Here is a 13018-nt window from a genome sequence, read left to right on the forward strand (position 1 = left end):
TTCCGCGAAGAAGTTGGCCAGAACACGACACGGCGACGGGGACGGCGAGGAGGTCGCGCGTTCGAGGAGGGGGAGGAAGAGGAGGAAGAGAGTAAAGCACGGCCGAGTTAACTTTAATTGTCCGGTTGGCTACATAATAAATGACATTGCAGACGGCCAAGCGGAGGAAAAATTGTTTCGTCCTCCGCCTCCAACCGACCGTTCCTCCTGTTTCCCCCCGCCCTCGCTGGGACATTTCTGGCCCGTATTGATGGCCGTGCAATCTTATTTTCAACGGTGCATTCGTCTTACGACGCGTCACTTTAAGCTCGCGCGCGCTCTTTTCGCCCACGATTTATTATCACCTGGGATTAAATCCTCGCCAGGACTGAAAGGATGAAATCACCTTCCAATCGTTTTCTTCTTTTCTCCTTTTCTACGTATATATATATATAAATTTCGATCGAAGTATTCGCGAGATTTTGAAAAAGGATACTGTAAATTTGTTCTAGTTTTTCTCGAACTTAGCTCCTTGATCGACAATTGCTTCAGATCCGATCGTCATTTAGCGATTTTGTAAACACGGTCAAAAGTGTGAATTCACTTGCTCCGCTTCTTTTGCCTACATTCTTTTTTTTTTCGGATTTTTATCTTTCAGGCACGATTTCGATAAGTTTAAGATATTTTTATTATAATTTATCCAATTAAAGTGCGAAATAGAGTTTCTAATCCGTGAATGAAGAGATTCTTTATGCAAGATATCTCGTGCAAGGTGCGAACGATTCGTTGGTTAAACGTACGTTTGTTTTATTTTATGAGAATCGTGACCCACGAGTGACGAGAAAGGGGGAGAACGTGTACGGCGTTTCATCGAATCCCCGATGGCGTCACTTTGACGACATCACGAGAGCCAACTTCCGGGGGTCGTCGAATCGACTTTCCTTCCCGCGGCTTTTTCTTCGCTTTTCCGCTTTAAGAACGCGCTCTGGATGCCGAACAAGCGCCGCTTAAAGTACTTTCATAGCGGGACGACTAATTAGCGATTTAGCGTCCGTCGTCGACGTTTATTTGGAATGCAAATGCAGACTTTTCCCAACCCTTTTCCACTCTTCACCTCTCCCGCTCTCCTTCTTTCGCTCTCCCCTCGTTGCTCTTTCCTCCAACCGACCCTTTTCCCTTTTCGAGCTCTCCTTTCGTTTCTCTCTTCCATTCTCTCTCTCTCCTTCTATTCTCTATATTCGTTCTGCCTATTGTTTTCCATTCTCCACCTCCTCCGTTGCATCCTGTCCTCTATTCGTCCGTTCTTCTCGTTACCCCTTTCTTACACCCTCGTATAATTTCTCGCTTGATGCATTATTTTCGAATTTTTCGAGAGTACCTTGCGTGGAGCACCCTCTTAACCCCAAAACGCACGATTTTGGGGATTAGCTTGGTTTCTTCGTCGTTTTAACTTTTTCGAGGATTTTTTTAAAATAATAGTAACGTTAATCCAAATCTAATCGCCCTACGTGGATCTGATGAAACAAAATTTTAAAATTTTAATTTAATCTCTGACGACTCTAATCCATTTCCATTTTCTTCGATTATTATCAACAAAGAAGAAACGCCAAGAAATTTCTCCGGAATTTCTTTGAAGAATTTCTTTAGAACGCGCCGAAGAAAAAAAAAATAGGAGATATGTAAAATATTAGGTAAAAGAATTGAAGTAAGAGATCGACGATATCGGATGTCACCGAACGATCCATCCTACGATAAATCCTATTCCTTTCGCCCCCTCCTTCAACCAAGAAGAAAGAACAAGCGAAACACGTGATCGAGGCAAAGTGGTGGATCGAAGGCGAATCGAATCGTTTTCTCCTCCGTTGCAAGTCGCGGCTGGTGTTTTCCAACGCGTGGGTTGGTTCTCCCGACCGCGAAGAGGCAGAGCGACTTAAGCGAAGAGAGAGGGTGGTGGGATGGAAGGGTGAGACGGTTGAATGGGGGGGTAATCGAATGAATGGAAAGCGTGGCTGCTTTCGTCAGGCCGGCCTGAAAGGGATGTTAGGTGTTGTTTAAGGGTTATTGTCGCGGCTCTTTTGTCCCCTCTATTCGCGAGACGGAGTCTGCAAAAGGGTGCACACCACCGTCGAATGTAATTTATCGGAGCGGAAAAAGGGCGCGTTATCTCGACGACCGTCGCCAACGGCTCTTTCATCGGAAACCGTCGTCCGGAGAATCCACGAGGCGGCCTCTTTTCACTCGCTGATTTTTTTCTTTTTTTTTAGAATTATACATGGAGGTTATCGCGAATCCTACGTAACTAGCACACCGATGGAAAAGGATTTGTGGAGTACGAATAAGAAAATTCTCGGGAAAATCTGAAAAATTGAAAATACTTAAAAATAAGTTTTTAAGTACGTGAATATTGTAGAAATAAGTGATTAAAAGCGATGTAAGTGTGCAGAGTAGAATAGAGTCGTTCGTTGCAATGCTCGTTTCTTGCATTTTGACAGAATTATGGTTATTTCACTGCAATTTTTATAACTAGCGAGTTGTATGTATTTTTATAAAACAGAATATTAATTTTGATAAGGAAATTTGTGAAATTTAATAAGGAAATAATTTGAGAAGTTTATAGGTAAGTGTGAAAAAATTCTTGAAAGATAATAGGAATACGAATATTGTCGCGAGGTAATCAAGATATAATTCTGATATGCAATATACGAATATTTAAAAAATGGAAAAAATATTTAATTTCCCGTAGCTTCTCTCAATTAACTATTTATTAACTTGTTGCTTGTCGTTTGAGAATCGTTTAAACAAGAAGGAATTCAATTTACCCGAATTACTTCAATCAAAACTCCGGAAATTTTCTAACTACTTTATTATCGGTTGACAAAGAGGAACTTGGAAAATCTAATTGTTTCAACCGTCTCCTCAACTCGATGCTCTTCCTCCTTTCTTTTACCAATTATTAATTCTTAACGAAAAAAAATTTAACATTGAATAATAATTAAACAGATTTTATAAATACATCTGATTCTGTTTTCACTTTCAATCGAAAAGGAAATAATTGTAAGAATATATTATTATATTCCTTTTTTACATCCACTTTACAACATTAAAATATATCGTTAAGAAATTTAATTTTTCTCCATCTTTCCCAACATGTTTATCGCCAAACGAAATCCTTTCGTCGCTTCGCCATTAGTGTCTTTATCGCGAAGCAATCAGCACTCTCTCGGCAACGAAATACGAGGGCCTTGGCTACAATTTATAACGAATTTTAATAGCAACTATTACTCACGACTGACCCATCGAGCGAGAGCACGAAACCTGGTAAACCGTAAACGTTATTTTCATGACCATAAACCTCTTCGTTCCTGACAATTACAACTTGCAACTTTCTTTTCGTTTCTCGTTCGCTATTTTCGGCCCCGACAATATGTGGAAACCCTGTTCAACCTCGGTCAAATTTCTTTTATCCAATGAATATTTTAATATCCGTGTGATAAATGTTTTCCCGCGAGAATCAAAATCAATCCATTTTTTTTCGAGACGAGATATTAATAGAAACGATCGATCTCCCTTTCACATAACTCGTGTATATGTTTTTTTTTCTTGCGTAGAAATTATTCGATAACGCGTGTGCGGCGAAATTTCGTGGATAAATTTTATTTTTATAAAATTTAAAAATAATCGTCGAGGATCGTGTAAAATTAATCAACATTGACGCATTGACGATATTGTTATCGAAGTTTATAGCGAGTTAAGTTTTATCTTAACCTTAATATATTGTTGTATTAACTTTAAAATTATTTCTATCGATTGTTTGATTATTTCTGAGAGTTCTTTTCTCGACTACTTCGTGGGCAGTGTCTGTCCACAATCAGTGGTGAAAAATAATTTATCATCCCCGAGAACTTCTCTTAGACTTCTCTTCTCGAGGTTCTCTTTCCCATGATGAGATTGAAACTTGGAAATATTTCTACATCCAGTGCAGGGTAGAATTCCAGAGGGGATTTCAGATAGAATTCTTCGGACAACGAGAAAACATTAAGGAAAGAGAGAAATTCGACAACAAAAAATTTAGAGGAGAAGAAGAAGAAGAAAAAGAAGAAATGTCGAATATGTGAAAAGATAAATGAAATTAGAATTACAAGGATAACTACAAACGTGATACAGAGAAAAGTAATACGAAACCTTGATCATTTTAACATGCTCTCTGCGTTTCTCCTTTTTTCCCTTTCCAAACGATACAACGATTCCTTTCTCTCCCCCTCGATAAATTTACTCACTCAACTTCCAAGGAACACTAGTACGTGCAGAGAGACGTTCCGCCGTTATTAAAGACAAATTTTTCTTGGAGTTTACTACAACGGGGGGTAGGGCAGAGGGAGGGGAAAGAAAACGAGAGAAGCAAAAGTTATCACGCGTATTATACACTTAAAAGTTTAACGTCCTGGTAAAATCATAGCAGCGCCAACCGTTTCGTTTAAATCGGCGCGAGAAAGTTTCCGCGCGAGAAGAAATTGCGTCAAAGTTTGGACTTTAAGCCTGCCAAACTGCATATCCCCCTCGTCCCTCTCCCTCTTTCTCTCTTTCTCTTTCATTCGTTCTTGAAATATTATCGTCACAATTTGGCTCGAGCCGAATGTTTTCGAGCAATTTTTTTATTTTTCTTTCCTCTTAAATTTATACTCGGCGAAGAATAAGGAGGGGTAAAGAGAATTTTCGTTTCCCTTTCGCAGAAAATATGCGTGTTCCAAAAGACGCTGGAGGATCTTTCGTCGCGGATGGCCGGCGCCGAGGCGATCCAAAGCGGGTGGCAGAATCCAAGCGACGCGAACGAGGCGACGGAATTGCTGAAGCAATTGGAGAAATTCGGCGAACGACTGTTGCCCATCCAGAGGAGCATCGAGTACGCGAACGATCAAGCGAGCGTCTTCGCCTCGAGCAGCGTCATCGTTTCTCATGCTTTGCTGGCGAAACTCGAAGATCTCAACACCAGGTATGTCGAAGCGTGAATACTGGGAACGCCTCTTCCTATTTCAAATTTATCTCCCTGATGCTCCACTTAAAGAGAAATTTTGCTCTTTTCCCTGAATCTTATTACACGTATATACGTGATATATGGGATATTTTAAACGGTAATATACTTTCGTGAGGAAGTAATATCAGTTTTGAAGACTTTTGAAAGGCTTTCGAAAGAATTATTAGAAGTAAAAAAGTTAAGAGGAAATTGAGAGAAACGAAACGAGATATCGCGTGTGTTTAAACACAGATATAATAAATATGATATCGATTATAATCTGGAACTCGCGCTAAATGGTTCGGTATTTATTGCGACATAATGTGTACAATGTGTTTTATTTTAATAACCTCGGCTTCATCCGCCGAATAACAGAGAGAATTTGTGTAATATTCCCCAGATGCACCAAATTACAACGTACGTAATTCTAATTCAAGCTTTTAAACAACAATGTTATACTCGCTTCTAAACTCTAAACGAACTCCACGATTATTTATATATTCTTCTTTTCGCGTAGCATACGCCATTCAGTTGTGCAACACTGCTTATAACTGCTTATAACTTGTCCGTAGAACGTAACGTTTCACGATACGAATCTTCCATTCAAAAATTTTCAAAAATGCACAACTTCACCCTTCAATTTCACCCTTCAAACGCGGATAAAGCTATCGATATCATTTTTCTTCGACGCGTTCGAAGAGAAATGTGTGCAAAAACAATATTGTGTGCAAATTGTGGCATTTATATAACAAAATGGAACTCTCTTGTACACATCAATTATCACGAATTGATATTGCTCTTTGCAATAATTAAAAGTTAAAAGTTTTAAATTGATATTTACTATCGTTAGAAAGGAAAAAAGTATACTTAATACTCGTTTCTTTTCTCTTCAAAGTTTCGCAATGATCCTAAAGAAAAAACGATTCGCGAGGATTACTCGACATCGTTGCTTATTTTTTAACCATCGCTCGAAGGAAGCTAAGTTTTTCGCGTGTTTTCGCAGGTGGAAGGTGCTGCAAGTGGCGGTTGACGAGCGTTACAAGTTGCTAAGCGGATTTGGAAAGGATGGCAGCACTCCGGGTAGCCAGGCTTTCCTCGCGAGCAGCGTGGAACCACCATGGGAGAGAGCCCTCACACCCGCCAAAGTGCCTTACTATATCAAGTAATCGATCTTCCTTGCACCGGGCCAAACCTGGCCGGTTTAATTTATCGAGGGAGGGAGAGGAGGGGCCACAGGATCAGGAGAGGGGAGAAGGGCGCGATCTTAAACGCAAACAAACGAATAATTGATGAGACAATTGTGATTCGAAAGGGGAGAAGAAGTTCGCGGGAATCTCGTCTGGAGATTTGACGAATATTTAGTCGAGCTTGCGAATGGATAAAACGATAGAAATTCTAATTTAGATCGACTAGATTTCGGTTCGAGGAAAGCTTAACTCTCGATCGACGAGCTGGAATATTGATCGGTATATTGCGATTGGTCGAGTAAAATGTTTTAATCTTGATCGAATCGTGTTTTGTATCGTTTACACCGTGCATTGTTTGGAGATTATTAAAAGTTACAATTACAATTTCAATAGAAATATTTCAATATGGATTGCAGGGAAATTAAATTAGATTTTTCTGAAAGTAATTTAAAACGTTGAGAGGCAACTTGATGTAAAATATTAACTGGCGGTGAAATGTTAAAACTCGGGCTGGCAAGGATTAAACTTTAGCTTCCATACTTTTCCATAACTGTCATAACCAGCGAGACAGGTGGAAAGAGCAGCGCGAATCGCCATCTTGCGGGTCTCTCAATCGAGAGTTAAAGCCGATTTTGGTTCGCCCCTATATCCGGATCATCGCGAAGACCATAGAATCGGATGAATTCGCGAATTCGTCGAACCGTGGATAAATTCTTAAAACCTAGGCTTGCCTCTCTCGGGCCAAGAATCGGCAGCCGCGGATTTAATAAAGATTAAACAAAGTTCTCCCACGAGAACTTTGCCAACTTCCCTTTCTCCGTGATCCGTGGCTGTTGCGTGAAAATTTTCATTGAATCTCTTAATCCTGGATCGGGTTTGTCTAATCCGACGGTTTTGCAGCCATCAGTCGGAGACCACCCATTGGGATCATCCGAAAATGATAGAGCTGATGTCCTCGCTGGCGGATCTGAACGAAGTACGATTTTCAGCGTACAGGACCGCTATGAAACTGCGCACCGTTCAGAAACGATTGTGCCGTGAGTATTGTTGGCATTTACTAGCGATCCTCCACCGGTAATTAATTTGTTTATCGTGTGTGTTCATTAATCGTCGTTAATTTTCTCGATTAATCACGTGTCCACGCAGTGATGACGCATGGTCGTCGTCGTCGTCGTCGTTGTTGATGGATTTGATCTTTTGCATGATTCCGTTTTGCTTGGCGAATCAGTGGTATTCATTCACGGCATTCTTTGAAATAAAATATATTTCCAGCCCCCGATTCCGATGTATTACCATCCATCCATATGTCCCGTTTTATTTATTTTTTACTTTTTGTTTGCAGTGGACATGTTGAGCCTTTCCACCGCATTAGAGCAGTTCGATTCGCACGGGCTCCGAGCGCAAAACGACAAACTAATCGACATCCCCGACATGGTGACAGTCTTGACGTCCCTGTACGAAGTGATAACGGCGGACAACCCGACGCAAGTGTCTGTCCCCTTGTGCATCGATTTGGCCATCAATTGGCTCCTCAACGTGTACGATAGGTGAGCATATTCGTAATTAAATAAATCATGCTGTTGCTTCAATATCCGTTTGAGAAAATAGTAATCAAAATCGTTGATTAGTAAATTATCATTGTCGTATTTCAGTCAACGAACCGGTCAGATTCGCGTGCTTTCCTTCAAAGTTGGTTTGGTCCTGTTGTGCAAGGGTCATTTGGAAGAAAAATATCGATGTGAGTATTTTTCTATTCTAATCGTAACATTCCTTTTCGGAAAGCAGAAAGTGTGAAGCGTAACCGAAATTCCAGATCTATTCCGGCTGATCGCTGATCCAAACAGATTGGTGGATCAACGAAAGCTCGGTTTATTGTTGCACGACTGCATCCAAGTGCCGAGGCAGTTGGGAGAAGTGGCGGCGTTTGGCGGGTCGAACATCGAGCCGAGCGTTCGCAGCTGCTTCGAGAAGGCTGGAAAAGACAAAAATGAAATAGAGGCGGTTCACTTTTTGAGCTGGTTGCAACAAGAGCCGCAGAGTATGGTTTGGTTGCCTGTGCTTCATAGACTCTCCGCCGCGGAGAGCGCAAAGCATCAAGCGAAATGTAACATATGCAAGGAGTATCCCATTATTGGATTCAGGTATTTATCGTGCTCGCACTCGAATGATTAAAAAAAGAAAAATTTCATAACTCAATAAATTCTGTACAGGTATCGTTGCTTGAAATGCTTCAATTTCGACATGTGCCAGAACTGTTTCTTCTCAGGCAGGAAAGCGAAGAACCACAAGTTGACGCATCCGATGCAAGAATATTGCACCGCGGTAAACTTTACGCTTCGTTTATACATTACTTTATATGCCTTCCGTAGTACGAAACAATAACGCTCGTTTATTTCGTAGACCACATCTGGCGAGGACGTGCGCGACTTTACGAGAGCGCTTCGGAATAAATTCAAGTCGAAGAGATACTTCAAGAAGCATCCAAGAGTCGGTTATCTGCCGGTGCAGACCGTTTTGGAGGGAGACGCGTTGGAAAGCCCGGCGCCGTCGCCGCAGCATAGCTCCCTCAGCCAGGACATGCACTCCCGGCTGGAGATGTACGCATCCCGGTTGGCGGAAGTCGAGCTGTCGCGCACAAGAAGCAACTCGACGCCGGACAGCGATGACGAGCATCAGCTGATCGCTCATTATTGCCAGAGCTTGAACGGCGGCGACAATGTGAACGTGCCAAGAAGCCCCGTGCAGGTGATGGCTGCGATCGATGCCGAGCAAAGAGAGGAGCTTGAAGCGATGATACGCGAGCTGGAAGAAGAGAACGCGACGCTCCAAGCGGAATACGAACGATTGCGCTCGAAACAGACACCGGGCTCGACGCCCGAAGACGGCCATGGCAACCGACAGCCTGACTGTGACATGATCGCCGAGGCGAAATTGTTGAGACAGCACAAGGGTAGATTAGAGGCGCGCATGCAAATACTGGAGGATCATAATCGTCAACTGGAGGCTCAGTTGCAGAGACTCAGACAACTTTTGGACGAGGTGCGTTTAAGTTGTAAAGTTGACTTTGATAGTTGTTTCTATAGTAACGTGAAATTTATATGATGACGTTTATAGATAGGCAAAAACTTCTTTAAAGTTCTCTTTAGTTAGAGAAGTTCTTCGAAGTTCTTAAATTTCAACGTGTTTTAGAAAGAGTTTGCAGCCAAATTATGAATGATTGATTATTTTTCTTATTTGTTTTTGCAGCCAAATGCTTCCTCGCCATCGAAGACGGGCACATTACAAACGCGAAGCGTTACAGCATCTCAATTGGCAACTGATTCGCCTGCTAAAATGAACGGACATTATCACGATTCTCCAGGTAAAATAAAAAACGATGTGATGCGTTTTACTATTAATTACTTTATTATTCATAGAAATGATGAATCGAATCAGCGTCATCGTTTACGCGAATAACTTATTTAAATCTCTAATTTTTCGCAGTTTTTTTTTTTTATTTAATTTAAAAATATTCTTTACTCATAAATTAAATCTTTCGTACTCCATAAATGGAGTTTAAATGATTCACAATGTTGGCGCATACGCCTTGGAGTCATATTCATTATTCAAAATAAGTGGGCGCAGGGTATTTCTGACGCTATTAAATACTAACTGCATATTAATGAGCGTTTCACAAAGTGCCAAAGAGATTAGCATAAAGCTTATTGGTATGGGTATATGAACGTAGGTGGTGGAGGTTCGAACGAGGGAAGAGTGAGCAGTTTAGAGAGGCCACCACCGCCACCGCATTCTCACAGTGTTGCCCACAACGTGGGCAATCTCTTGCATATGGCAGGTTCGTTCTATTCTTCGTGTGTCAATCAGTATGATTATTTTTTTATATGTAGTGTAATCAAAAATTACAAAAAAAAAATATCTGCTATGTCGAACGTTTCTTATGCACGAGATTTCATTTCTGCTTAACAATAACCATGCTTTCCTGTTTTTCACGCCACAGAATGGATGTAAGGTGAGACTATCAATGCTTCTTTTCCCGCTCATTCTTTTTATACGCACTGTCCCTTGAAATACGTCTAATCTTATTCGATCGAGAATCGTTTGTGGCTTAATATTATCGTCTACATTCGCTAATATGAAAAAATTTAATGTCTGATTGTATAGGGTGAAAGAAAATAGTTAATATAAAAAAAGAAGTACATATAAATATTGTACGAAGATGTTAATTAAAATTTGATATTAATAGAAAAATAATAAATAAGAAATATTCGATTCATCTTCATCATCAACATTCCACCCTATACATTATCGTATTTATATTTGATCTTTTTTTATCTGCTCTTTTTTGTCGCTTCTACGTGTCTACGATCACAAACTCGAATACCTATCCGCCAGGCAGTGTTTCCATCAATCATCAATGTATTTGTACCTGCATGTGATGGATCGATACATATAAATGTTTAAATATGAAATGATAATGTTTTTATGGTTATACTTAAAGGAAAGGTGATCTTCAATATTATAAATAGCAAACAAAGGAATAGAAATTCAATTGAAAATAAAAAAAAATTAAATTGAAATATTCTCTTTTAGGAGACTTAGGGAAAGCAGTCGGTGAACTGGTAACGGTGATGACCAGTGAGGACTTGTCGAAAACGAACGGACAAAGGGCACCACCACCGGCTTTCAAATAACGGCTATTATCACGATTCTAATCGAGGATTTGCCTTGCGTTTCAACGATATCGATGAAAGCGACAAGAAAAAAAGAGCGAGACCGATTGATCACGCACATATACATAATACACGCACGCGAGATCCACGAACTTTTAAATGTTTTAATCAATGACCAATGCATGGCTCTGAACGCATATCAAAAAGGGGAAAAATATCATGCAAAAATGCAGGGTCAGGGTTAGCTGCCATAGTGGTTTTGGGTATTTTATAAGTTTTGATATATACAATTGTATAGCTAAATTATATTGAAATGATTATGGTTTGGCTTTGGCGGCGCCCTGAGTAACTTTATTACATATTGACACGTCATATCATTGAGAAAGAATAATCGTATCAGAAAATAAAGAGCAAGAAGAAAAAAGTTGTTATATATGCTTACTAGTTAAAATAAAAACAAAAAAATTATTATGGAAGTGATGAAATAAAGATGAAGATGAAATGTAACGATTATAAGAAAATTACACGAACGGAAATATCATTAACAATGCATGCAAAAGCAATGTATTAAATCACGTACTCTATTCTAGATCGTAGATTACATTTACATACCCATTCTGTTCACTGCCACGGGCTCTTCCTTGACATTAAATAACATACACGTTGTACATGTTATGCGATTTTAGATGACACATAAAAAAGAAAAGAGAAATAAGAAAGAAGGAAGAGAGCAGAGGGTATGATTAATACCTGGTATCTTCCCGTACTTCTGCAAATACGGAACTTTACATCGATACACGATGATACACTGTTACGTTACACGAGACACGTACATGCATATCATTATATACATATACATATATATATATATAAATAAATGAATGAAATATATATATGCATGTGCATATATATATATATACATGAAACAACACACGTTACAAACACGTACACGCTGAGGACTTTTTGTAATCAATAATAAAGGCGAAGCAATGTGCATTATGACTTTCAAATTTATTTTTTATCCGGTTACGATCGTTTTTTCATATTTTTTAATGAATTTTAGATGGCAATGTCTCTTATTTAAGCCTGCCGGATGTTACTTATATTTAAGAGTATATCGATAAGCATCTAATTTACAAACTGTAGGCTGTATTCTGATATGTAATAAAGTTGTCTAGAAAATAATCCTCTCGTTTTCTATTATTCTAGCAAAAAATCGCTTTTGCGATCAAATATAAATATTTTTTATCGCGAATAGAAGACAAGTTGTTCATTGAAAATTACTAAATAAATAAAATAGAACGAAATAAAAGAAATTAAAAAATACTCGATAACCGAAGACGATAAATTTCAAACATTTTGATAACCAAACTTGAAAACTTGAAATAAGGAAAATTAATTATTGGCAGATTGATCGATGAATACTCGAGATACCGAATTTCTTTGCCGACAGACCATCCGGATCGCAAGGACGTTACCTTGACTGGTTTCCATTCGATCCGGTTTTAATCATCCTTCGATGGAAACCGTAAGTGAATCGACAAGAAAGAAAGGATCGAATGGTCAGACATGATTGCACTCGGTATGCGTGACGCTGCGGTAAAATATCGAAAAATGATGCTGAAAAATAATGGAAAAATATATATCGTATCTTATCGTCAATAGATCTACCGTACAGAAAAAAATATATATCTATATCCATTATTTAATAAAAATACAATATACTCGTAAATTAAAAAGAAATATAAAAAACATTCTTGATTCTCTTGAATCAAATTCCAGTAGTATCATCAAGATTTTCTACGTAGATTGCATTGTTCCAATATTTATGCTTATTCAACAAATACCCAAAGTCTAACGAAATACGAATCGTGTTAAAAAAAAAAAATCAAATCATCGAAAGAAAGAAATATAACTTGGTGTGAATATTTATTTCATCCGTCTCTATCCCTCTCGATGTTCGAAAATGATTTTCGAAAAAAAAGAAAATGAATAAAGATTAAATGATTGTGCGGTCTTTTTAAAAAATACCTTTAAAAAAAATTGCATATAATCATACGTGTAATATTTGTTTTCTCGGATAAAGGCGAGAACTAATAGAAATAAAATAGCGGTTTCGTCGGGAAAATTGCACGGTGAGCCGCGCAAAGTTACGCTCGTCAAATTAACGA

General features: G+C 39.1%; 1 protein-coding gene across 19 annotated transcripts in view; it reads left to right on the forward strand.

Moving 5' to 3' along the window:
* LOC108003197 (dystrophin, isoforms A/C/F/G/H) overlaps nt 1-12032 on the forward strand; it is a 419614-nt gene extending 407582 nt beyond the window's left edge. For 10 of the 19 annotated variants that reach the window (XM_028669401.2, XM_062070812.1, XM_062070818.1 and 7 more), the window contains 11 exons: nt 4710-4969; nt 5994-6152; nt 7078-7214; nt 7520-7724; nt 7806-7915; nt 7991-8318; nt 8388-8499; nt 8578-9216; nt 9424-9538; nt 9905-10012; nt 10768-12032. In XM_028669401.2, the coding sequence (XP_028525202.2) occupies nt 4710-4969; nt 5994-6152; nt 7078-7214; nt 7520-7724; nt 7806-7915; nt 7991-8318; nt 8388-8499; nt 8578-9216; nt 9424-9538; nt 9905-10012; nt 10768-10868 (2274 nt within the window). In that variant the 3' untranslated portion in view covers nt 10869-12032. Of the gene's footprint in view, nt 1-4709; nt 4970-5993; nt 6153-7077; nt 7215-7519; nt 7725-7805; nt 7916-7990; nt 8319-8387; nt 8500-8577; nt 9217-9423; nt 9539-9904; nt 10013-10174 lie in introns of all 19 variants that reach the window. The other 9 variants (XM_028669402.2, XM_062070813.1, XM_062070820.1 and 6 more) reach the window with 5 other exon arrangements.
* Nucleotides 12033-13018: the final 986 nt, after the last annotated feature.

The sequence above is a fragment of the Apis cerana genome, linkage group LG1 (assembly GCF_029169275.1).
Source record: "Apis cerana isolate GH-2021 linkage group LG1, AcerK_1.0, whole genome shotgun sequence".
Classification (NCBI taxonomy): Eukaryota; Metazoa; Arthropoda; class Insecta; order Hymenoptera; family Apidae; genus Apis; species Apis cerana.